This window comes from Strongylocentrotus purpuratus, unplaced genomic scaffold (genome assembly GCF_000002235.5).
Source record: "Strongylocentrotus purpuratus isolate Spur 01 unplaced genomic scaffold, Spur_5.0 spur5_scaffold_3, whole genome shotgun sequence".
Taxonomy (NCBI): Eukaryota; Metazoa; Echinodermata; class Echinoidea; order Camarodonta; family Strongylocentrotidae; genus Strongylocentrotus; species Strongylocentrotus purpuratus.
Genome location: NW_022145609.1, coordinates 15,913,419 through 15,941,011, shown reverse-complemented (window position 1 = coordinate 15,941,011; position 27,593 = coordinate 15,913,419). Strand labels below are relative to the sequence as shown.

Genomic DNA, 27,593 nt, shown 5'->3' with positions numbered 1-27,593 from the left:
TTTGGGGAGTATAAAATATAACTATTTAAACTTAATTGGAATTTCATATTCACAGACGTCTGAAATGGACTAAAGTTTTACAAATTCTGGGTGCAAGCGCGGTTAATGATGCGATTTAATAAATAGCGCGGAACGATACGTCAAATCTTACAGTGGTGAGGTTTAGCAACAGTTGCCTTGAGAATAAACGCCATAGTCACCGTAGTCCTGGCGACTGTTACCCGCCAACGACAAGGTAATTTTTTCCTTTTTATGCTATGCGGCGTACGTTGTGTGTTCCTTATGTGATGTTAAAACCGTTCCTCAGTAGTCGTAGAACCAAATTATTTTCAAATGAATTTACCAATATATTCATTTCCTATATTTTGTAGCAAAGAATCGTTGTTCCAAAATGGCGATTTTGCAATTTTTCGAGTGCGTTCGTGGAGTAGGGTTGTGGGTTGTGTAGGAAACTGAAGTTGGACGTGTGATTGTGGATAATGCATGAATCCAATGCCGACACGGCGTGTTTGAGCATACGCTAACGTTTTGAGTGCCGAGTTAAACTCCTCAAATTCATTTACTTGAACAGCTGCCCGTATTCTATTTAATAAAAAATCATACGTTAGAAGGAAAATATAGCGGCCACTTCATTTTCACGTTTTTATGTTCAATTTTAGGTAATAATACGCCATCACACTCGCTCAAGCGAATCTCTTGAATGTTGTGCCCGGCATTACTTCCGCAGTCGCTATGCATGCTGCTAGTGCTAACTGCTGCACAGTTTACTCTACCACTCGCCAGTGTCCAAAGTTCACGCACATGATCATGATGTAATTTCATTTATAGAATCATAGTCTAGTCAATTATTTCCATAACTTCTTCCATAACTGTTATGTGCATTGTATATTACTACTAATGATAGTAATATCATTATTGCTAAATGAAAGGAAATTAGACTCAACATTTTAAATTGAAAGTAATTTTGGAGGTAACGACTAAAAACAACTAAATTTAAATCTAACAAACATGTTTTAAGTTTTAGTTTTATGATGGGGAGCCCTAGACTAGACCGAATTTTCTGTCTCTTTCGTTCGTTAGCCTCTTATTGGGGTAGGGTCGGCTCTCTCTTTAGAGACGGAAACCGTCAATACACATTCCCTTGATAACGCCACGGCCATTTCAGGTCGTATTGTTATGCCCCCAAAATCCCCCAAAATGTCATTTTACCTCGTGTAGAACCCTATATCCAATTGTAAATTAGGCCTAGGCTATACATCGGTTCCACTCTAACTTGACTGAAATAATCCGTTTAATGGTCCCTTTTAAGGAAATTATGGGTAAAAATCGACATTCATGTTGAAAATCTTGCAAGCCGTGTTAAACTCTCGCTGCGCATGGAGTCGTCTAAATCAATCTCATCCCTTCTAGTCTATGGCGGTGTGACCAAAGTTCGCTTTCTCAAAAAATTGGTAAGATTTCGAAAATCTGATATCACCAATGAAAAGAAGGTCATAAAATTACCCAGAAACGAAATTTTCTTTAGAATTGGGTGCGAAATTGTAAAAATATTGACAAAAGATCGGCAAATTTTGCGGTTATTTGCGTCCGTTCCGAAAAATTATCAACTTACCGATAAGGGTCTGGAAATCTTCATTTTAAGATCAGAAATCCTCAAAATTGTAAGTAAAGAGTGGTACTAACTAATTGTACGATATTTTGCCTTGCAAATTATGATATTACCTTATTTTTGATGAATCGCATTTTTTGATAAATCAACTGTAAACCAACGTGCGTGAAGTTAGGTCTCATTGTTTTTATGACTTTTTTTAGATGCAGCGCGCACGAACGATCGGACATCGAATTTTTAGATCGCGATATCTCCGAAATCATTCGACGGTAAATTTTTCTAGTTGAACCAATCTGTAGTAAAAAAAACTTTGCCGTCCATTTGGTAATAATTGAAATAAATAAAGTTGTGTAGAATGTGAGAAATCATAGATCGAATGTAACATTTTGTAATATGTTCTAAAATGTCCGCGAACTTTGGTCACCCCTTCATACGCCAAAGGCAAAATGATAATGAAGGAAAAACTGTGATAACGCCATTACGAACGTGTAGATGGCGCACATTTTTTCCTTCATAATCATTTTGCCTTCGGCGTAGACTAGAAGGGATGAGATTGATTTAGATGACTCCATGCGCAGCGAGAGTTAAACACGGCTTGCAAGATTTTCAACATGGATGTCGATTTTTACCCATAATTTCCTTAAAAGGGACCATTAAACGGATTATTTCAGTCAAGTTAGTAAGTGGAACCGATGTATTATAGCCTAGGCCTAATTTACAATTGGATATACACGAGGTAAAATGACATTTTGGGGGATTTTGGGGGCATAACAATACGACCTGAAATGGCTGTGGCGTTATCAAGGGAATGTGTATAGACGGTTTCGGTCTCTAAAGAGAGAGCCGACCCTACCCCAATAAGAGGCTAACGAACGAAAGAGATGGAAAATTCGGTCTAGCCCTAGACTAGACTGTCTGCGCATCTCTTGATCTCATTTTATTGTTTACGTTCTAGAGAGTAAGTGTGCCGAAAAAATAATTTGAGCAAGAACAATGTCACATGTCATATATTCACAAGAAGAGGTTTCTGTGTTATTTTGTCTTTGCAAAAAAAAAGTTTCCCAGACATTTTCATGTAGACTCTATCTGTGCACTCATTCACTTAACACGCAGTTCAATGTTTTTGATGTAAAAGGTTGCATTTCAAGACTTATGATTAATACTACTAAAATTAGAAATTTTACACTTAGTCTCGACCCTATTAAGTTTTTTTAAATGAATGTATCGCTATAGACTAGTAGTAGAAACGGACTTTTTGTGTTTGATGCATGTTTTGTTTTATCAGAATTGCCCAGTCCCTGTATGTACACTGTAGGGGCGGCCAAAGTTTGCGGACATATAAGAACATGTTACAAAATGTGATATTCGATCTATGATTTCTCATATTCTTGACAAATTTATTTATTTCAATCATTAACAAATGGACGGCACCTAGAAAATCTATCGTCGAAGGATTTCGGAGTTATCATGATCTAAAGATTTCATGTCCGATTGTGCGTTAGCGCTGCATCTAAAGAAAAGTCTTAAAAACAACGAGAAAAGGGTTTACAGCTAATTTATACGAAAATGTGATCCATCAAAAATAAGGTAGAATTTTATTATTTGCAAGGCAAGATATACAATTTGTCAGCAACACTTACAATTTTGAGAATATCTGCTCTCAAAATGAAGATTTCCAGACCCTTATCAGTATCGTATTTGCCGGCGATAAGGCTGCACCCCAACTTTGACATTTCAAAGTAGGAAAAAAAAAAACCGGACAAAACAAAATAATCGTAATTTTCTCGGAAAACATTTTTTTTTTACAAACTGATACCAAATTCATCAATATTTTTATAATTTACCGGAAGTTTAGCTAAAAAGTGATTGCAGGCAGATTTGGTGTCCGATATACCCCTACCACAATGTACGTTGTAAGGCGAAATTGCATGAAATGGAAAACAAAATGGCGACTTCGGATGGATGCTTCACGGCAGTTCCGTTAAACGGTCCCTTCCTTTACTTTTGCAATGCATTGGCACAAACTTAGATCAAGATATATCGGCAAATGTTGTTTTAGGAAGTTATTTTCTTCTTCATGTCCACAATGCAAGATAAAACTGTCCGTAAGATGTGTGGAAATGTCCTGTACCATAGTGGTATAGTTATTGTACCGTTTGTAGTCCCATATGTGCAAATTCGTGCTGGTTTTGACTTGGGTTTTTTTTTTTTTTACTCTTTTTCGCCACAAAGGCTGCACCCTGACTTTTTGATATTTTCTCTTCCAAAAATACTGCGGCCTTTGTGCTGGCAAATACGGTAAGTTAGTTATTTTTCGTAACAAACGCAAATGACCACAACATTTGTCGATTTCATGTCAATATTTTCAAAATTTCACACCTGATTCCAAAGAAAATTCCCTCTATAGGTAATTTTATATTCCTCTTTTCATTGGTGATATCAGAATTTTAGAATCCAGTCAAACATGCAACTAACACATAATATTTGTCTCCATCACAACATTTCTGTGATGCATAAATTCATTAAAAAAAATAATGAGGAGACCTAGATAGCTAGAAATAATAAAAAAAAAGGTCTAATATGAGTACGTTTTATCCACAAGCCCTGCATTGATATCACTTCCAAATGTGATCCGTGTGATCCACAGTTCGGTGACGTATCCACTAGAACACAAGTCTCCACAAATTGAATTGATTTGATCTAAATAGGCCTACATGTACATGTGAACATTTTAGGATGGAGTTGCAAGTCCAGGCGCATAAAGGTATAGACCAGTTTTGAAAACGCCCCCCTCTCAAAAAATCAGGCCTGATAAAAACCCGATTTAAATCGGGTTCCCGATTTTTTGATTTTTTCCTGATTTTTTTTTTCTTCCTGATTTAATTTTTTTTTTTTTAAATCTGATTTTTTTCTAAAAACATTTTTTGTTTTGTTATTTATTTTTATTTATTTTTTTTAACCAGATTTTTTTCTTCTTCTCTATTTTATCCTGATTTTCCTAATTTCCCCCTATTTTTTCCCTAATTTTTCCCAATTTTCTTACTCGAAAGGGGGGAATGTTGTTAGATGCCATTTTTCCCCCGCGAATCCTCCTCTTTTTTTATCGGATTTTAATGAAAGATATGCATCAAGTAATCGAGGCACATGTAGTTTTAGAGATTATTTTCATGTAAGAAGACTAGATAAAGGCATCAAGTTACAATTATACAATTTCCTCACAACTGAGCCGGGAGTGTCAGTTTTTGACAGCATGGCGCATCATAAATGTTCACAAATTATTATTAATCTTTTTACTACAGAGTACATTGGATGATGTTGTGCATTTACTGGAAGAAATGGGGGAAAAAAGCGTGTTTTATCTGGATTACATTTTGGATTTCACCAGAATGGTTCCAAATAATGAATGTTATTGTATAATGCAAGCCTTCGAAAACGCAAGAATGTGGGCTACATGCGAAAAGGAGGAAGTAACCTCATGTACAATGTAGTAAGTTGCAGGCCTTAAATTTCGTCATTTTTAGGGCAAGGCCAGTTTGGCCTCGAGTACCTCATATTTTTAAGGGCACCAAGGCCAAAATATTTTTACAAAAAGGGCATCGAGGCCAAAATATTTTACAAAAAGGGCATCGAGTATGAGGCCAAAAAAATTGATTCTATTTTTGTTAGATGTCATGTGTATTTTATGAAACTTGTGCAGGATCAATTTCCCATGACTTTTAGCTCCAGCTTCTTCACAGAATGTATAGAGGTCTACGGTACATACAAACAAGCAGGCGCGTAGCCACGGGGGGGGGGGGGGGGGGGGGGGGGGGGGGCACGGGGGGCACGTGCCCCCCCTAAAATTTCCAGGATCGGTTGAAATTTTGTAGACCCTTTTTTTTTACCTCGATCGATTACATGTATGTGCCCCCCCAAACACCAAACTCTGGCTACGCGCCTGCAAACAAGGCGGCGGCCCGCAAGCCTTAGATTTAGCAGCCAGGAGCAAGGGGCAATTTTTTTTTTAAGTTGCCCTTTGCCACGGGAATTTACCAGAGCAAGGGGCAATTTTCCAAAAACAGATAGGCCGCTTATCTAATCATAAGTTCAAAGAGAGTCTACAAATGTTAATTTCATAATGTGACTAGATCGAACGATCAATTTAATAACTTTTTAATCTTAACAATATGAACAGGAAAGATTGATTAAGAACATCAAACTTGCACATTAAACAGTATTTTAAAGTAACTAAAAATATTGATGAGCAAATGAATAAATAGATTGTCAATTTCACAAACATCGAAAGTCAGAAGGACTTAATTGGCAAGTTTACCGGGCCGGGCCGGGTATTCCAAAATCAAAATCGCACCTCACACACAAACCTAATTCCGCCACTCTCTCGGTAGTAGGAGCAAATTTGAAGAAATTATCTTTTTAACTGTTGTATAGAAAGGTCTACATAGGCCTAACTAATGAAATAAGATGTAAAAATGTCCTTATAGACATTCGACAGCTGAAAGTGACACGCTCAGCTCAGTTGCGTAACGTGCATTCACGAAACCAAAATCGTTCCTCGCACACACACTCTCGCCACTTTTGGTGGGAAGCTGTCGGGCTGGAAGTTTGCCAGCGAAACCGATGCACCCTCGGAATTTTACCGGGACTCGAAACGTTCGTCTTGGGAAGCTGGCGGGGTAGCTTTTTGAAGCGAGGTCGGCTGGTGGCAAAATGAGAGTAACTACGATCGAGAACATCGTAGGTGTTCTTAACTTATTAATAAGATAATTCTAAATTCTATTTGAGATAAAATAATAAACTAGGCCTACAAACAAACCTCGACAGATCTCTAATTTGAATGCTTGTTTATTTCTCCATTTGACGATTTGTTTTCTTGATCCTGGCCTTCGATTTGTACGTACGTGCGTGCGTCAACAGCATGCACCATATGCATATTATGCGATCGCATAATATGAACGTACGTACGTACGTGCGCTAGCGCATTGCCTATATAATAACAAAGGGCGCATTTTCACGGCACTTGCGCCTTATTAAAGCACTAAATATGAAGCTAGAAGAGAGCTCGTGTGCGGCAAACTGTTCGTGATTCGTGTATTTTTACTGTTCTAATAATTTATGGGCGCATTTTCACGGAAAACACTTGCGCCTTGCCGTCTAGTTTTAGATGATTATGGGCGCAATTGGTGGTTTTATGTGCGCAAATTTAAAATAAAAAGGGCACGTCCAGTTGGAAAAAAAGGCACGTCGGCCAGTTTGAAAAAAAGGGCACGGCCTTTTTGGCCGTGAATATATCTTTTTTTGGGAGGGCACCGCGGCCAGTCATAGGGGCATCGACGGCCTGGCCGTCGATGGCCGTCGATTAATTTAAGGCCTGAAGTTGATCTTGTGGAGGCAGAACAATGAGAAAAACAGATCAGTGGAAATTTTGACTAGAGGAAGGAAATTTTTTGTTATCTCCAGTTGTCAACTTGGTCATGATGTAATACTCTAATAATAGATATTATCAAAGTATTCATAATCATCTTTTTCATTAAAAAAATCTTATAGATGATTTAAAATAAATATTGAGATAATTTGAAATTGTTTCATTAAAAGATTTTTCAGACTGAGTACATGTATCTTCTTTAAATTAGTTTCTTAACTGACACAACAGCATCAATGACATCTTGATTAGAACATATACTACACATGTATATACATCTTCACTAGTTAAAAAAAGTATTTTCATTCTTGATACAAGTACTGAAAGCCAGCACTTTGTATCTGAGGCTGGTGTCTGTTGTCAAGGTACCCTCACATAACGAATTCTCATTAACTCAATATTAATTATATAATCTGGGGTCATGAGTGAGAAGCCAGCAGCCGACCGACCAACCTACAAGGAATATGTACATGTATTCAGGGTATCAAGCTTATTAATGAATTATTCATATGCATTGATTGAAAGGGTTTGTGTTGCTTCTATACCAGCTCACGATCTCTCCCCTCTCTCCTGTGCAAAGAAAACCAGATGTTTGTTCTGTACAGTTCAATGAGCATACCAATGGCAAAAACAGGGCTGGGTGATCTATGCGTGCACATCCAGACAGTATTGTATGGTGATTCCACAGAGCCATGCACTTGACATCTATACACGCACATGCACTGTAATTAGAATTACCCGATCCCTTAGTTTGTTGTGAAGTCGTAGATTTTACACATATTAAATAATGACAATGATGAAATACATGTACACCCTTCATTTATATTCTAAATCTAGTAATGTACGTGTAGGTATACAGATACTGTATGTTGTCACATGCACGTAATGGAGAAGTGAAAGCTGTTCAATAACTTGCCTGCACTGTAAATGTGTTGTGCAATATATTGTAGCCTACCTGTCCACATGCAGTCAACACCATTGCCCAAAACACAATGGCACACATTCTACTAAAATTTAAACCTGCCCTAGTTTTAGGCTAATTGTGCTCAATATTGGGTATATTATAACATAGGAAATTAGTCTGAGATCTAATTTTCATTTTTGTTAAACATGATGGTAGACCAGGGGGACTTAATCTGGTGATCATTTCATGAAACCGTCAGAAGATTTAAGTATAACACGAGTATCAATGGGATGTCGGTGAAGTTGTACTTGACATACCTATTGAAAAACAACTATGAAAAGTCCAAATAAGACATTCCAATACATTTAGATATAAATATATGCAGAGTACAAAGTGTTGGAAGGTTTCAACTATATTGTATTATATCCTATTTAGAGAATACAGAAACATATTTTTTTTGGTGGGGGTGGAACAGGGGGGGGGGGGGAGTGAAGTTTTGTAAATCATTGAAGTTGGAGAATACAACATATTTAAAAGTACAAACAAATAGTATTTTAAAATGTGAATTTTGTAATACCATATTGAAACTGTTACTGTACATGTAAGTACCGGTACAAAAGAAAATTATTGATCTAGCAGGCTTAATTTGCATCATTTTGAAATTCCACAAAAACGCCACCTGTGATCTGTCCCCATTTCGCCAGTGGCAATGTTTAGGCCTATAGTACGCAAATGTAATGAATATTTAGTGTATGAAATATTCGGGGCAATAGTGCCCATATAACGATATTCACGGATTTTATTGCTTGGGAGGTTTCAACCATTAACTTCATAAAAAATGTAGGCTAAATCACATTACGCCTGGAAAGCCGATGCTGATCATGGCATGACATTCTGACATTGTCCGTGAATTTCTTATTTTTTTCCCTCAACCCTTGCATTCTTCTTTTCTTTCTACATTGTATACCTGTACATTTTCAATGATATTTTTGCCTCTTCATTCCGTGCACAAATTTAAGTCATATTACGAGATGTAAGCCTGCATGGCATACTGTACTTTAAAAGAAATGATTAAACTTTCATTTTGCATAGTGTACACACCCATTGTTAGCTCTTTGTTGAACTGAACTTGTGATCTTAAAATATGCATGTGTCGTCATTGTAGGAAGTCGTTTACTTACATTGACATTTAACTTCATGCAGTACATGTACCAGCGCATTTCTTAGAATTAGGGAAATGAGGGAAGTCATAGCTCAACGTGTTTAGTTAATCCATCCATGGCCCATGTTTAACGTGGGAATCTAGCATGGGGTAGCTAGGATCGATAGACTAAATATTAACTTTGTACATACATGTGTGCACATTCAGGTTGAATGTTTCATCCATGTTGTCGTGCATTTCTCGGGCATTTCCTAACATAATAAAACACTTATTCATTGTGTGCATTGACTAAATATATCCTGTATACATGTACAAACTAATGTCTACCTCATTTGCGACCCCCCACCTCCCCCCCAAAAATTAATGATAGAAAGCAACAAAAAATGATAATGCAATTATGCAACCTGTAGGTCTTAATTCATGTACATAACTAACCCACAAGTAATGAGATTATGCACTTCACTTTTTGAGACTCTTCGGTATAAGGCAGCACGCATTTATTATTTCATGTACCTATCAAATATGTATTATATCAGAAATTCTGTGTACCCACCTTGAGCATGTTAACTCTAAATAGTTTTACATGTAGGCCTATATATAGATGGCTATTGCTAACATGCTTTAAAAGTTCAAGCGACCTCTTCGCTATAATCGAACCCTTCCTCTTTTATGCTCCAGAGATTTGGACATGTGATGTGATACAGAAAAGCATGTAAAATCATCATCATCAGGTACCCCCTCACTCAATCCCTCTTCCCCTCCCCCTCCCCCACCCCTCCCCCTCTCACCCCACCCCTGAAAAAAGAAATGGCTGTAGGGTACATGTACAGTATTGCTTGCTGCATGTACACGTAGGATGTCGGTAAGCAAAATATCCAATTATAGTGTGTAGCGACTTGATGAGTAATGGATGGCGTTGTCAGGATGGGTCAGTGAGTCAAGTTGAGAAACAGACACAAAGTGGGATTACCCCCAGGCCACAAAAATGATATGGGATTAATTTCTGGAGAAATAAAGGGGTTCATACTTCAAAGAAGGACCGAGGACATGGGTTTTTCTTTAATCTGTAAATTTCTTTATAGATTTAACGTTTAACATTATTTATTAAAAAAAATGAAAAGAACTTAAAATTTAACTTCATTAGGACTTTTCCACTGTTTAATGGAGTTGGGTATCCCATACAATCATTTTAAAAGTACTTTTAAAATTGAAACAATATTCAATGAAAAAATGTATAAAATATAGGGATTATTTAAAGAGTGATATCATCCTGGAAATCTTAAAAATTGTCCTAAAGTGGAATTTGATTTTGTGTGTATTATAAGTTTGAAAAATCTCAAGTGAACAGAATAATGTAATGCTGATTCATAGCCTAGAGAGCTTGTAGCATTTGTACCTAACACAAACATCAAATCTACTTTATATTACATGTATATTTTAGTTTGTAAAAATTTGCCAATGTTTAAATGTGTTCTAAATATTCTTACTTGCAAACTTTCCATAATTAAAAAGAAATGTTGATTGTAATATTGGCACCCGTTCTGTAATTGCCACCTTACATCCTTATTTGATGACCTTCATGCTTCCTTCCCACTTTGATGTTTCAATTAAAGTCCTATTTTAAGCTCCTTTAGTGCATGATAAGCTACCTAATTTAGTTCTTTGCAAGTTATATGAATTTGCTCTATTTTAGAGGACCGATACAGCTATTACGCAAATTTGTAGAGATTTAATTTTGTCTCTTTCCTACAGCTGTAAAGGCTAATAGAGTGGTGAAGTGTGACGTCATAAAAATTTATTTTTAGAATTTCACAATTTTTTCTTCATATTCCGAAAGAACATCAAAAATAATGTCCAAATGTTGAAAAACATTTGAATATGTTTAGTATTGGCTGAGATATGACCATATGAATGAATATATGTCCTATGGGAACTCAGTGTTATATGCTCTGGCTCCTAACCATTAGGAGCCAGAGCATACATGTATAACACTGAGTTCCTATGGGGAGTATATTTATTCAGATGGTCATATCTCAGCCAATGCCTAACATATTCACTTGGTTTTCGACATTTGGAAATTATTTTTGATGTTCTTTCGGAATATGAAGGAAAAATTGAGAAATTCTAAAAATAGATTTTTATGACCTCACAGCTTCGGTACTCTATGAGTCTTTAAAGTACATGTAGTCAACAATGTAATTTTATGTTGAGACAATGAGGGGGGAAATCGGTTTGTACATCTAATAAGCATCAAGTGTGAAGGACAAAGACCAACATCTTGAAACCCCAGGAAAGGGTCGTGAATAAATCATATCCAATGTTGATTAAATCATTGAATGTGGTCTTTTTTGAAAAGAAAAGAAAAGAAAAGAAAAGAAATTCTTTCTTTTAAACTTTTTGAAGTTTGAAAAGGAGACACCTTGGGAGTATATATTATTAACAATTAAAGCACTTAAAAAGAATCCATCTGTGATAATATTCTACACAGTGTCAACTTCCAAAGAGCACTCATGTGATTTATTGCTAGCATTTTCTAAACATCCTCAAAATGAAAAAGAGGTTACCTGATTCCCAATTCCCCTGTATAAATATGTTTATTCTATTATATTTATATTCATGATGTACTTCCTGAGCAACAGTTAATTTTTGTATCAGGTTCTTGATGGACTTTCCACCCCACTTCCTATATGTACAAATACTTTCTGAGAAATATGGGAAGTTCAATATTTTTTGTTTGATTTAAACATTGCCTTTGTAAAAATACTTTAAACTAGTAATGTAAGTGTAAATGTACAGTACAAGACTAAGAGGACTTTCTGGTCTCTGCTTTTGTCATAGAAAAGAGTTGATGAAAATAGTTTTATCTGTACACATAGAAAATGTACTTTCTACTCACAATTCATGTACATTCACATTCACTAATATTCTAACTGACATTCTGTTTTTGATATAACTTTTTTGGTGCATGCTCATGGGCTGTTCATACACTTCAATATAATTCTTCATTTATGCTACTCAGCATGTTATTTCTACATGTATAGCATCTAACCTCATTCTAATCCATGTTCCCCTGGTGTACAGCTTATCACATTTCTCCCTGAAGCTGTTCTTTCTATTTATGATACTTTCCTATATGTACATGTAGATACAATAATGCATATCACTTCTTTCTGTTAAGTGTGGTAATTGACCCTTGGTTCTTCTCTCTCTTTCTCTCCTTTTTTGTGTTCCTCTTTTTTAACTTTCAAAGTGTATAATGGCCACACAAGCTTCATGAACCCGCCCATAGTCAAGGCCAGTCATATCATTCTGAGACATCCTATTTACTCATTCTTTTTTCATCTATCGCCAGAGTCCAACTAACCGAGGTATGTTTTCTCTCTCTGTCATCTATATGTATGTGTTGCGTTGACTCATCTTGTTTCTCCATTCTCATACTGCTTCAATTTCAAATGCTCTAATTTACTTCATTTGGGACTATCTTCCTGTGTATTTTCTTTGTGATGTCTCGTGCTAAGTAAAATGTGATATACACTGTACATTGTATATCCTGCTTATGCAGTAGATCATATCTAAATTAGAAAGCTATAATGATTAGAAATTAGAATTGTATACTTCTAACCATTGTTGATAGCTGCATGTGTCTATAGTATCAGTTTCATCATGATATAGACGCAGATTACATAATTATACTAATAGATACCGGTTGCATACATGTACATGTACATGTAGTTCAACGTGAAAGTGAAAAGTTACAGGAGACTCTGCATGGGTACAAGGAACCACAAGAAATGTAGGAATATGTCAAAATGAAAAGAAAAGTTTGTCTATTAAAGCATACAAATGTACATGTATGCGTGAAAGTGATGCAGGGATCATTTATGTTTCATCTCCCAAAGTGGGCATGGCAACGTTCCATTATCATTGTGAGTTGATTTAGCAGAAAGTGATCATTTAGTGTTTAATACACAGTAACCACTTAAGTGTTTCTGCTCCATTACATTGCTTGATGTTTAACACGTTTTCTCTCTTCTCTCCACAGTGGATTATGGCAACACAGAGTTTTGTGAATGAAATGCAGACCGTACATGTATCTGGTACAGCACAGCAAGCACAGCACCAACCTGCACAGACAACCATCATCGCAACACAGCCAGTCTCCGCCCACTCCATCCAGCCCACCTCGCACACCATCCAATCAAATCAACAGTTCCTGCAATTAGCAAGTTAGTAAAAACCCAGGCCCTCAGTGTTTCATGAGCCTTTTATAACTACAGTTGCATTTCTGTATCAAATTTTCTCACAGCCAATCATTTACAATGAATTCAGTAGCTTCTAACAGTTCCTGTAAGTTGTTATTGGTATCAGGATTTATGAATCAGTGCCCTAATCTAGTTCAAGGTACAGAGATGTACATGTAGGTGTAGATTCCATCTTTAGAATAGATGTATTGCAGAGAAGAGGGAAAATGTAACATTTATTTGAATGTGTAATTTAGTCTTCTAAAATTTCACATCAAGTTTATAGACCCATATATCCATCAGGGTGATACACCTTTATTGCATGAAAGTATGATCATGCATTTAAACACCCTGGTTGTCATGGCAAAAGGCTGGATGTAGTAACACTGCCCTCATATCAGCCAAATTGGAAAGGTGCTTGATTATATGAATCAAACTGCATTGTGCTCAACGTCAACAAAATTAGTGTTATGTTTTGGCTGTGTTCCAAGTAATATTAAGTCAATTAAGTCATGAAATTCATCAGTACGGTAATGTAAACAAGTAATTAAAATGTACTTTTTTATGTAAATGCCGTTTTTATGGCTAATTTTATGAATATGCAGTCGTTAATATAGAAAGTGGTAGCCAGAGAAAATAGATTGCAGTTATACTCTTCTTAGATCATTCTCTCATATGTTCTCTCTAGAAGATATGCACTATTCACTCCGTCTTTTGTATCTCTCTCATCTCTCTTGACTACTTGCTCGCTCTCTCTCTCTCTCTCTCACTCGCTGTATTCCTTATAGCAGAAGTGATGGACACGCCAAGCTCCGGCACCACGGTGACCCTGCAGACGACCCCGTCCGGTGTCCAGCAGACGCGGCAGCCCACCGTCTATCAAGGACAACTGCAGTACGTACAGGGGCCCGATCACCGACACACCAATTCCATCTATGCTAACGGCGCTATGTGAGCTCATTCAAAACAAACCAATATAGATGTGTGATGAATCTTGTCTGCACTAGTTTTTTTTTTTTTTAATAACTTTTTTTCCTTCAACTTCAGTTCTTCTCTCTGATTTCAGTTTGCCCTTTTTACTCGAGCATTGCTAGAATGTGTGAATCTTACATTTTATTTTGTATTTTCATCTCTTATCAATTCTGCTCTTATTTTTCTTGCCTTGCAATGCAGTGCACTTATAATTTTCTTTCTTTTGAACCAAATTTTTGTTTGTCGTAACTCACATCACACACTTGAATTTGAAATGAGCTCATAAAGTGAATTTTTAGATCCATGTGCTCTGTGTCCATTAAGGATATAGAAACATGGATCATTTTACAAGGGGTCTTCTAAATAACCAATTTCCACCCTTCTCACATTGCAACAAATCATGTCTTCCAACTTAAAAAAAAGTATATGACTGTATGCAGTAGATAATTATGTATATTTCTCCTCAAATTCATATTGTGCATAAGTACCCGCATTTTAACTAGTATTGGTTCCAAAACTAAACGTTGATCAGTTAAGTCTGTCTAATTCTAAATGACTGAAAAACTTTTGTCTCCTATTAGAAATTTATGATTTTGTAATTTATTTATTTTTTGCCATTATTTTACGGGACGTGTCAATGTTTATATTATATTTAGAGCTATTCAAGTCCATTTGCACCCATTGTCTGTTTTCTTTGTCGTACTAACTCGCATGATTAATGTTATCCATGTCAATGTGCACGTGCATGTTTTACTATTTTGGAAAGCAATCCCAAATTTGTATTTATTATATGTTAAGGAAAATTACTTTCATATCAACTTTTTGCACAAGCAAAGGAAATTTTTAAAATTAGATGAGCATATATATCGCTCCCCAAACTTGGGAAGTCTTCAAATAACTTTTTAATTTCCCAAAACTTGGATGTTCTTTAAATGTTTCCATTTTAAAATGCTGCATTTTATAAATAGCTACATTTTTGGCATCTACATGTAAGTAACTTGGACTCTAGTTTTGACCGGAAAAAAATATTCCACCCACATTATCGTCAAGCACATTCATGCACTTGTAGAGTACATGTGTTTTGTGTTATTTATGTTTTCATTCTTCAATAAATAAATCATATTCTATTTGTCTTCATGTCAATCAAATACAATTGCATTAATAAAACTCACCCATACTAATTATTAATTTAAACAAAACCCTCAATTCCAATGGAAATTATTTCAAGGAATGATCTTTGAAGAGTAGATATCTACATGTAGCTGTAAAAAAAATGGGGGGGGGGGGGAGGGGGAGTATTGTATTCTTTGATGAACGGAAAAATGAATTATGGCATGTTTGAAATAGCTAGGGCACCTGTTTTCAGAATAAATGGCTGCATGAGGGTCATCAATAGTTGGAAGAATTTTAGTGAGTCTAAATGTTATCGCCCATTCAGACATACAGCATATAATAGGCAATTATTTTGGTGCATAATTGAATGGAGAAAGAAAGAAAGGAAATAAAGCCAACAGGAGCTTGCATTGAGGTAAAAAGACTTGAAGCATGTCTATATATCATAGCATGTCTTTTCCCCTGATTGAGTTTGCAAATTAGAGACTCCTTTATATTATTACCATTTTAATTCATGTGAGACAGTTTTGTTATTAATATTTTGTTTTTAAAACATTTGAAAATGTAAAGAGGAGCAAAAATGATGCATGAGACTGTGAGACGCAATGGTCTGAATATACAATTTTTAACCTGACCCTTTTCGTTTTATTGTGGATAGCGTTATTATTATCATTTACTTACAAAGAGCATGAAGTTCCTTAGACTCGATGTTCAATATGAATGATATGACCAGCTTCCCTTTTTGAGGAATGACTGCTTGAAAGAGTTTGATGAAGGTTCTTAGTGTATGTACGTATCCCAGGTGAATGCTCCCTGTTATCTAAGATCGCATGGGTGTGTCTCCCATAACCTACCTGGTGATGGTGGTATATAACCAAGAGGGCGCTATATAGGCCCAGGTTCAAGGTGTAGAGGTCATTGGTATTCATAACAAAACTACTAAATAACTAATCCCGTGTGTCTTTCCTCCACCCATTTACACCACCTTCCTCCCATGCTGCGTTGCGTCCCCATCGCTTCATCCTCCTCACCTTGCTGTCTTGTATCCTCTTGTGTCCTGTCATCTCATCACCTCGTGGGGGCGCTGTTCTCTTATAAAATAACCATGTGTGGTGTGCTGTGTTCATACTACTCCAACTACCATCGCTACCAACCAACTCTAAAACAAACTGACGAAACAGGACCAACCCCTATCCTTACAGTGAAGCCGCCACCATGTACCAGGCAACCCCGGTTAATTACTTTGGTCAGGGTGGGGTCTCGTCCGCCAATCTCCAGACGCTGGGGTCGCAGAACACCGTCACGGGAGTGATGGGTGGGACCCTGGTCGGAGGGTCGGTCATCGGGGGCTCGGTTCTAGGAGGTTCCCAGCTCATCGCTCAGCCTGGAAGGACCTACCTGGTGCAAGGGCACAGCATAGATGGTGATGGTCACCCCATTACACACACTACAAGGGCATCTCCAGCTACAGTGAGTTTACATCTCTGAGAAATGTTTCAAGGTTTTCTATTTTTTTCTTTAGCCATTCCAGAACTAAACCAAAACAAATGACTACAATTTATGTATGTGCCCTTCTGTGGGGACATGACAAGTTTAGCCCATGTTACATAGACATTCATGAAGTTCACATGTGTGCTAGAGTTTGAAGATGTTTAAAATCTTAATTCTTTTGCAAAATTCCTGTAGCATAGTTCTAGCCAGCTTTGTGGCTTGCCTCTGGGCAGTGAACAGTACTCTTTCTCTTTTTCTCTTTCACCATTATGTCCCTACCTCACTGGCTCAACAGGTTCAATGGTTGCTGGATAACTACGAGACGGCGGAAGGGGTCAGTCTACCCCGTAGCACCCTGTACAACCACTACCTGAGGCACTGTCAGGAACACAAGCTAGACCCGGTGAACGCTGCGTCGTTTGGTAAACTGATTCGATCGGTGTTCTTGGGACTCCGCACAAGGAGGTTAGGCACAAGGTGAGTCTTCATCGTGTTCCTGGGACCCGTTTCACAAAGCCTCTTTTCAATGACAAATCTGCTGATATCCAATCAGAAGCAAGGATTTCAGTAACTTATAACGAAAAGCTGTCATTTGTCACTTGATGACAAGTTTTGTGAAACGCCCCCCTGATGTCCATTGCAGGTTGTACAGCATATGATTTGTCAAACTACCTGCAAAAAGCTCTTATGGCCTTCATGGTCTTATTTCAGGGAGCAGCGAATTCTTTCTTTTTTTGGCGAAATGTTACCTGTATATTTGTCAAGTACAGGGGGGCGTTTCACAAAGTCTAAGATCGGCTTTAAGTTGGACTTAACTATGGCAGGCCATTCATGCTGCTGGTTGCTCTTACCATAATGATCTTTAGATATATTTTGATAAGGAATTATTGAAGAATGGTAAATTCTGTAGATTTGTGACCATGATCTGTACATTACGTCCTTTGAGAGACCAATGCCAGTAAATGGTGAGAGCAAACAGCTGCATAAACGGCCTGCCATAGTTAAGTCCAACTTAAAGTCGATCTTTATCTTTGTGAAACGTCCCTTGGTATAGTAATTTCTCACTTTGTGTGAGATTTGCAGACATGTGCATGAAGGGTTGTCAAAGCATTTATTCTTGAGCCCATGTATCCTGTCTCTGGTTTCTTGTCTGATGTTGCATTGCACTTGTGCATACAGAAACAGAGAACAGCATAGAGCCCAGTTCCATTTGCATAAAATGATCAACTTTTTACATTTTCCTCTGTATAAATGTAACTGTAATGTAATTTGTTATTCTTTGCACTTTTTCATCCGAACCAAGGTATTTCCTTGTTTCTAATAGTGTACCAGTAGTTTAAAACTTTTTACCATTCCATTTATTTTTTCTGTCTAAATCAAGGGGAAATTCAAAGTACCACTACTATGGTATCCGCATCAAGAGCACATCATCATTAAATCAGTTCCAAGACGACAGTGGACATACAGCCATGAGACAACAGCCCATCAACTCAGCGAAAAGGTAATGTACATGTACTTTGTCAGTTAAAGGGAGTGGGTCGTCAGTTTCCACGTGCAGAAGGCCATAATCTGCTGACTCTAGACTTGGCGGAAATACCTTTAATGGGTGTACAAGTTTTGCAGTCTCTGCACACAACAAACCTGGAGTCCAATCAAGAAAAAAAAACCTAATCTCGCGGAGAGTCTTTCGGTGACGCAAAAGCAAAGCATAAGGCCTGTTGGTCATGAAACTGAAGGCAAATCCTGGTGATTGACAACACCTTTTATTGGGTAAACACCCGAACAATGTAGAATTCCCCATGAGGGCCTACCCCTATGCGCCTTTAACACATTTAGCAAGTTGATGTACATAGTTTGTTCGCTTATCAATGAATGTCCTGAAGGTTAAAAAACAATTAATGGAAAATTAAGTTTCTTGAAAAGATTGTTATCATCTAAAGATGTAGAAATTGTCATAGGCCGACCGTTCCGCAATCTATAGTTAATGCTGAATACTGTCCAGCTTCTTTGATTATCATTCCAAAAGTTTAATTCATACAGGTGAAAATGTTGTAGATCTTGACATGTCCCGTAAAATAACAAACCCTTTTTTTTTCTTCAGGTAAGCCCTCTCTTGATGCTAGTTTCATGGGGTGGTATTCCGGTAGCGCGTACTAAGTTAGCGCGTACTTAGTTAGTTCACACTTTTATGGAGTGCCTGTTGCAAACTAATTTACCCTGTACAGATTATTTTAATCCTTCAATGAAAAGTGTCCAAAAAATTAATTTTGCAATGAAATGGGAAGAAAAAGATAATATGAGTATGAACTGAATTTCAACGAAGTTTTTTGTCAATTATCTTTGTCATGAATATTGAAGGAGGAAGATGAAACCTAGCATTCCATAGAAGTGTGAACTAAAATTCTTGTTTAGTCTGGACTTAGTCCGGGCTTAACTTATGAGAATACCACCCATGGACTTGTTTAAGCTAGAGCTGAAGCATATGCCACTTTATAACACTAGTAAAAACAGTATTTCATCCATTAAAAAATGGTATAATGTAAAAGATTCCTTCTCTATGTTATATGAGAAAGATTTAAATCATGTCAGTGGTGTTAATGACTAAGTGAATATTCCTCTCCAGGTTCAAGCCTTCCCCCATGGGTGGCAAACCAGAGGACGGCAGCCCCAACGCCGGAGGGGCCGGGGGCAACTCTGGGGACCACGTCCCATCACAAACCCAGCAGCACCAGCAGTTCTTGGGCGACTCCACGCAGGTCCTGCCAGAGTTCAAGGAACTCATTGTGGAAACGGACCTCTTGCCCGAGGGATTGGATTCAGAGGATGTTGAAGTCTTTCAGTCTTTATATCGTGAACATTGTGAGGTGAGTAGTGTCAACGGTTCTTCCAGGGGAGTGTTTCACAAAGACTAAGATCGACTGCAAGTTGGACTTAATGTAGCAGGCCGTTCATTCCACTTCCTATATTAAACCATTCCTGGCATTGGTTTGTCAAGGGGCGTACAAATCGTCACAAATCTACAGAATTTACCTTTTTTGATAGTTCATTATTGAAGGAAAAAATATTATCTAAAGATCATAATTGAGAGACCAGTGGCATAAATTGCCTGCCATAGTTAAGTCTAACTTAAAGTTGATCTTAGTCTTTGTGAAACACTCCCCAGGTCTGTATGTATGTCTTGCATAATGTAATTCAATTTATGGGAGGGTGGAGCATTCCAGGTCAAACATTCTAGAATTTTACTGTAGACTTCCCCTGAATTTCAACTGAAAAAACAAACTCCTGAAAAGAAATTCAACAGTTTGAATGACATGCTTTGAAAACACTTTTTATCTTATCTTAGCCTTCATGTTTATCCCTCTAGCACCAAGGTCCTAGGGCCTGTTTCACAAAGCCTTTTTTTCAATGACAAATGTAAATAAATCAGTGAAAAATCTGTTGATAACCAATCAGAAGCAAGGATTTTAGTAGCTTACAACAAAAACTGTCCTTTGTCACTGATGACAAGTTTTGTGAAACACCCCCCTGTAGGTATTTATTGTGATGTGTCCTAAAAATCTTTATTAATGTAAGTGTAGTGAAGAATTTAATTTCTTCTTTCAGTTGCCAAAAGTCTGCACCCGCTTAAAGAATATTTAATATATTGTACAGGGAGTTGTTTGAAATGCACTTCTAATCGGTATAAACTTTTGTTTCTATTTCAGTCGATACTTGATGTAGTAGTCAACCTACAGTTTCCTCTTATCGAGCAGCTATGGCAAACATTCTGGAGATGTCCGCCCCCAGATGTACCATTGTGAGTATCATTTGAAATGATGTTGAAATAAGGGTGGAATAACATTGAATGCAAAGTCTGTTACATTTGTCACATGGTATTATAGTTATAATAGGATTAGTGTACGAAAAGGAAAGTGTCATATGATGGCAGATGAAGTGGAGGGGTGAAACTGTTTCATAGGTAATTCCTAATTAATATGTTTAAAATCAGTGTATAGAACATTGATCTTTCTAGGATGAAACGATGTTTTGACTTCTCTGAATTTTAATTCAACACAATTGTTGTCTCCTCTATGGACTTACCAAAATAGAATTACACACTTGCCCAAAGAGTCGCCTTGTTCGGAACTCAAATTTATTTTCAAAGTGGCCTAAAGTATATATATATGTGCATTTTCATTCTATTCCAATGCGTATTTTGATAATTCTGCTAAGAAATGTTTATTTATTCATCCATTTATTTTTCTGTACATTCTTTATTGCAGAGACGAAGAGCAAGAAAAGCAGCTAGATAAGGATAAACTCTTTGCCCTGTGTAAACTGGTCCCTATCCAGACCTACATCAAACACTATGATCACATCCTTTACCAAGGGCTTGTTGAGGTGTTAATTCCAGATGTCCTTAGACCCATCCCCAGTAAGTATCATGAAACAGAGACTAGCTCAGATGGTTGCTATCAGTATGCAGAGCTGCCAACCAGTTCAATTTAATCGTATTTTGTGTAATGGCTAAATGCACATTCTGTTCAGCAATTTGGGGATGTTCATTGGTTCATCGAACACACCAGTCATGACGAAATCGTGCATATTCAACCAATGATCCATACAAAAAATTCTTCCTGCATGTAGGAACTGTAAGAGGCATTGATCGATGTTTTTTTTTTTTAAATACAACTTTTGTCATTAAAGTACAACTTTTGGGATTAAAGAATAGAGTTTTTGAACTCCAGAGGTTGGCAGGTCTGAGTATATGACTTACAGGTTGTTTTCTTTCTGAGTATTTAAAAAAAACTTTAACAGTTTGCATTAAAGAAAAGTGAAAAGAGTTTTTTTTGCAAAGAAAGAGAAAAAGAAAGTCCTGCAAATTTGTACAAGTGCAAGTACTTTTGAGAAATCTGGATTTTCTTGAGGCTAACCAAACACATGTTTCAAATTGGAAGTTCTTTCATTTTCATACATGTATGAAAGCAAATGAAGCAAAAGAATGCTTCCCACCAAATACTTCCTTTTTGCAGTTCTCAGCCCTTATTGTTGTCAGTTAAAATTGATACATCTTGAAGCGATTACATGTGTTTATTTCATTTTATTGCCACCTCAGACTGGTTTAGAAGTGGTTTTGTTTGGTTTAAAAGGGTTAGGTAACTTTGCCTCAGATTAAAAAAAAAAATCCTGGATGAAGCTCATGCTGCAATCATAATTATAAACTTTTAGATCATACATGGATCCCATGACTTTTACAAGCCAATCACCTGTCTGATTATCAAGATATCTATGATTGAAATTAGAAATTTCAAAAACTGTTTCCCCCAACAGCCTTTATAACACTATAGTCTATTGGGGAAAATAAGTATGGTAAAACCGGTCACTCAAAGAATTTTACTTTTTTCAGGCTCCTCATGATCATTTTGAAGTGCAATTATTTTAAGGCTTCAATATGACACCATATCACAGACACTGATAACACATAGGGCCATGCATCTCAGATTTGTAAAACTGGAAACATTGTTAAACAATGCCTTTCAAATTGATTCATCTTGAAGCGATTACATGTGTTTATTTCACTTTATTGCCACCTCAGGCTGGTTTAGAAGTGGTTTTGTTTGGTTTAACAGATGTTCTATTGTTTTTTTTAAAGGTGCCTTGACTCAAGCTATCAGAAATTTTGCCAAGAGCTTAGAGAGCTGGCTAAGGAATAGCATGAGCAACTGTCCCGCAGAGATGCTTAGTCTAAAGGTAACAACACCATTCTCTAATTTCTCGATATATATGTCATGGTTGGTGCCCCTTTAGGAGCTCCTAACCCTATGTTTTTATATTTCCATGAATTATTGTATATGTATTTTCATGGTTAAAATAAATTGAATTTAATTGAATTGATTCTATAATGCCCTTTTTATTATTTCTTTCACACTATGCAAATGCTGTAGACTGGATGAAGTTCTTAAAATTCAGTCTTGATGACATTCAGTTTAAAAAAAGAACAACAATCTTATGACTATGTACTAATTGTTAGTTTTGTTGTCGAGTTCACATTTCTTTGTCAACATATCTCAGGTCAAGTATTGAGAAATGCATAATCGTTATGTGGCCATGCAGGGTTTAATAGTGAAATGCACGAGGTCCCACAGTACTGTATGACTTAAAAACCGGGTGAAAGTGGAAGACTTGGTTGCCTGCCTATTATATGAGAAAGGGAGTGTTTGGTATAGGATAGACCAACAACTTGAAACCAAGTATGTTAAAGTAGTCACCCGAAGAATCAAAAGTGTTTCGAATTGATGCAAGATTCATACCATTGGGAAGGGGAAGCCTTAATGATAAAAAATTAAAAATTCCCTTTTCAAAGTATGTTTTGGGCCAGCAGTAATCATCTCTTAAAGATGTTAATTTTGAGATCCAGGTTTTCTGCCTTCAGCGGTCTTCTGTAAAGCGTTTTGTGATGCCACATGCGAGACACAGCTAGCCATAAAATTACAGTTTATGCCTTTTCATGATATCTATATGATTTTTCAGCAAATTATTTGTTTTTTTCAAAAGAAAATCTTTCCCTCCATATATATATATGTTTGTCCATAATTATCAGTTGTCATTAATTTTCTTTGGGTGCCTACTTTAAGTACAATTGAATCCTTGACAATGTATAATTGATACTACCGGTAACTCATGGAATTTTTGATTATCATCGCCTCCTGATAGGTTGGAGCTGTGACGGCCTTTGCCCAGACCCTCCGTCGGTATACCTCCCTCAACCATCTGGCCCAGGCTGCAAGGGCTGTCCTGCAGAACACGTCACAGATCAATCAGATGCTCAGTGATCTCAACAGGGTAGACTTTGCAAATGTTCAGGTAAGGAGAACAAACCAAGTGAATATATCAAGTTTATTTGTATCAAGTTTATTCATTGTGAATAAAGAAAAGTAAAAAAAGGGTCTACATCGTTCCTGGGGAAAACAAAACTTTTAAACAAACTCAAAAAATGTTAAATTTGTAGATTTGTCACCACGTTTTGTACGTCCCTTGAGAAACCAATGCCAGAAATGGTTGGAGAACTAGTGGCATGAAAGGCCTGCTATGGGGCGTTGCAAGAAAGTTGCCATCTATTGCAAATCCCCCAAATCAAGCGTAAGTCTTGCGATTAACTGCAAGCTTGCGATTGATCGCAACTCAACTTTCTTGCAAGCCCCATTAGTAAAAGAGAGAGGGAGGGGAGGGGAGGGGGGGGGGGGAGAATAAAAACTAGATTTAGTTAACTTAATTTTATTGTTAAAACTCTAATCCTAACAAAATCCTAGGAAATTTAGGAGACTAGTGGGGCGTTGCAAGAAAGTGGAGTTGCAATCGATTGCAATATCAGTTGCAACTTGCAATCAATCTCAACTTTCTTGCAATGCCCCATAAGTCTTTGTTAAACACCCCCCAGGGCTGACATGAAACGGCACAAGCTCATAGTATGGTACATATAGATACTGTGCAATCCAGATGATTACACTATCGTTATTACTGTTTTGACAGGAGCAAGCATCATGGGTATGCCAGTGCGACGATGCCGTGGTCCAGCAGCTGGAGCAGGACTTCAAGAGGACGCTACAGCAGCAGAACTCCCTGGAGCAGTGGGCGGCATGGCTCAAGGGTGTGGTCACCCAGATACTGGAACCCCACGAAGGCTCGCCGTACTTTGCCAAGGCAGCTCGACAGTTTCTTCTCAAGTGGTCTTTCTACAGGTAAGGAGAAACAGAAGATTGCAAAGGGCCCGTTTCTCGAAACCATCTTAAGTCTCAAGTTCGTAGACATCCCATAGATACGCATGTTAATCTTATAATAAACGTTTCAATGGGTTGTCCAAGAAGTGATACCCATGGCGGTTTCGAGACACGGGCCCCAGGCCTCCACAGAGTTGAAGCATAAAGAATAAATTAGGGAATGATTCAAATATGCTGTTAGTTTTCAGAGAGAAAAATTCTTGGCTGCTTTTCACTTATCTGCATTTACATTTTATTTTATAATTACTGATACTGCAAAGCCGATGCAGGATGGACAAAGAAAAGTAGATACTCTTTCAACTTGATGAATGATACCGATTCAGGCCTTAAATTTCAATATTTTTAGGGCAAGGCCACTTTTCTGTAGGGCACATTCCTATATTACAGCACAAATAGGAAGAATTGGAAAGGGCACACAAAATCTCCAAGGCCAATGAGAGGGGCATTGAGGCCAATCAACAGGGCATCCAGGGCCATGGCCTTGGTGGCCTTGGATTAATTTAAGCCCTGCCGATTTAGCGTAAAGTTATCAGAGACATTGTTTTAGGGGATATTCTTGAAATATTTGGGGTTTACAGTGTAACATAAATCATCCTAGATGATAAAGTTTAGCCTTGAAAATGTTTAGTGTACAACATACTTCCTTTGGTAATAATACCACAGTGAATTTACAGAATTATGAGGAAAAAAAAAACACACATAAAGACTAGCGAAAGTACAAGGCATCTAGCTGGACTTTATAATAGCCTGTTGCGTATACTTATTCTTCCTCCAGTTAGAATCTTATATGCTTATGTAAGTCTCTGCATGTTTTTTGTCCTTCCTTGCAGCTCAATGGTGATCCGTGACCTGACATTGCGGAGTGCAGCTAGCTTTGGGTCCTTCCATCTGATCCGTCTGCTGTATGACGAGTACATGTTCTATCTGATCGAGCACAAAGTGGCCTCAGCAACGGGAGAGACGCCCATTGCTGTCATGGGTAAGCAGCTGCATGTGCTTAAAGATAAAGACCAGTTCTGGTCATGCAATTGCATTGTGAAAGAAACGTGGAATCGATCAGAAAAGGTTGATCATCTAGCATATAAGTATTGGTGTGTATTGCAAGGTTCTGGAATCATCAAAATGATAAGAAATTTGGCCCAGTCTTGGTAAAGTTACAAGCACTGTACACAGAAAGATGTATATGGGACTTCGCACACGTACGCGACACATGCATGTTATCTATTTGGTCCCAATAGATAAACTAATTTACCAAATATATCAATTAGTAGGCAGTTTCCCGGCAAAATTGTTATCATCATGTATTAGTCAAAACATATTCTTTCACATGATTGGTAATAAGAGCTTCCATTCCATTTTTGAGAGGGGGGCGTTTCCAGAACTGGTCTATACCTTTAATCATGATTACCATCTAATCAGAAGCACTGGTGTTTTATGATGCCAGCTAAAAAGACAGTTCTGGATGAAATTATTAAGATCACCTCAATGGATATGTCACTTCCCTGTAGGAAAAGCTGAAAGCAATAATCTGAACAAAAATTATTGTTGTACTGCATGCTACATATTATATTTGATCAAAAGTTTTTCCACAAGTATTGGTTTGGTATAAAATAGTATTCTATTGTATGGTCTCAGGGAATAGTACATACGATGTCCCTTCAAAAGAGTATACAACTTTTCATTATTTATGGCAGAAATTGTTAAAATCTGAATGTTTCCCAGCACAAGGAAATATGCATTGCTCAGGTTGTTTGTTTTACAAGATCAGTTTTCCATGAATAAGACTTGGGTTTAATTTTGACGATCTTTAATGTATTTTCTTTATGTATGATTAGTCAGAGTGAAGTTATAACAAATTTTCAGTTTGATTGCAGTTTTAATTTAATTGTTTTATTCTTTCTATATCTTTTTAATTGTAGATAAAGTCGACAGCAGGGGGGAGAGGATATCGATGAGTGCGGATAGCATCACAGAGAACGGCGATGGGATCGATATCAAGAAGAGCCCATCATCGACGCCTACTACCGCAACCGTCAATTCCTCCATCACGCTCGCTACAGGCAGCAACGGCAGCACGAAATGAAAGGGAGATGTACAAATTCTAATAAACTCTGTGGGTGGTATTCTCGAAAAGAGACTAACTTTAGTCCATGGTTTAATCCACCGACTAAGTATCGAATGCCAAGTGTCCACATGAATATATTTTTGAATAGTTTAATCTGTCACTAAATTAAAATTAAATGTAATAACATAATTAATAAACAACAATAGAACTATGATATAATTATGTTATCATGGTAATTTAGGGACATATCAAATTATTCAAAAATATATTCATATGGACACTTGGCATTTCATACTTAGTCGGTGGATTAAACCATGAACTAAAGTTAGTCGGCTTTCGGGGATTACCACCCGATATCTGTTTTGTATATATATATATGAAATAATGAATTCACCCCCTCGACAATCACTATCCCCTTCTCTGACCACATTGTGAGTAGAGTGCTCAGTATTGATTTCCAACGAATGCAGTCAAGAGCAGACGTAAAGCACTGCACGGAGTAGAATTTATAATAGTGTAGCTTAGAGAGCGCTGCTTACAGGAATGGCATTCCAGCACAAGAGATGGCCTCGGGTATGGCATGATGCTTGTGCAAAATTATCCTACACTTTTGGATTGCCATTTTTTAAAAGAGCATGAAAGTCGTTTTTTTTTTTTTTAAAGGGCTCACAATTTAATAGAGAGAAAAACATGGGATAGAAGCTTATAAGTTATTAGGCATAGAGTATCTGAGTAGAAGAAATAGCTGAAGTAGTTTTAAGTTAGTTCATTATGTTGGACTTGGTAACCATCAGGGTTCGATGGTAATGAAATTTTAAGTAGGATTTTTTTTTTAAAGTTCAGTATCACCCAAGTGTGAT

The 27,593-nt window shown here is 37.2% G+C and overlaps 1 protein-coding gene across 10 annotated transcripts; it reads left to right on the top strand.

The window, feature by feature from the left end:
- The first annotated feature begins 122 nt into the window (after nt 1-122).
- Nucleotides 123-26,939, top strand: LOC586051 (DNA-binding protein RFX2). Of its 10 annotated transcripts, XM_030996170.1 has the most exons (15): nt 123-235; nt 12,345-12,462; nt 13,137-13,320; nt 14,124-14,286; nt 16,602-16,890; nt 17,183-17,388; nt 18,293-18,412; nt 19,535-19,775; nt 20,616-20,707; nt 21,174-21,325; nt 22,544-22,641; nt 23,605-23,754; nt 24,421-24,629; nt 25,499-25,647; nt 26,588-26,939. In XM_030996170.1, the coding sequence occupies exons 3-15, from the start codon at nt 13,143-13,145 to the stop codon at nt 26,749-26,751; spliced, it is 2,211 nt and encodes a 736-aa protein (XP_030852030.1). In that variant the 5' UTR covers nt 123-235; nt 12,345-12,462; nt 13,137-13,142; the 3' UTR covers nt 26,752-26,939. The 10 variants fall into 10 exon arrangements, with proteins under 10 accessions (XP_030852030.1, XP_030852031.1, XP_030852029.1 ...); XM_030996171.1 differs by lacking the exon at nt 12,345-12,462 and having other exon boundaries at nt 124-235; nt 14,127-14,286; XM_030996169.1 differs by lacking the exon at nt 12,345-12,462 and having other exon boundaries at nt 124-235.
- The last annotated feature ends 654 nt before the right edge of the window (nt 26,940-27,593 follow it).

What these genes read in the sequence shown, in the direction of transcription:
- LOC586051 (XM_030996170.1), top strand. Translation starts at nt 13,143, where the DNA reads ATGGCAACACAGAGTTTTGTGAATGAAATGCAGACCGTACATGTATCT. An exon ending in ACAGTTCCTGCAATTAGCAA is followed by an intron (nt 13,321 to 14,123) that starts GTTAGTAAAAAC and finishes TATTCCTTATAG; the next exon opens with CAGAAGTGATGGACACGCCA. An exon ending in TGTCCTTAGACCCATCCCCA is followed by an intron (nt 21,326 to 22,543) that starts GTAAGTATCATG and finishes TTTTTTTTAAAG; the next exon opens with GTGCCTTGACTCAAGCTATC.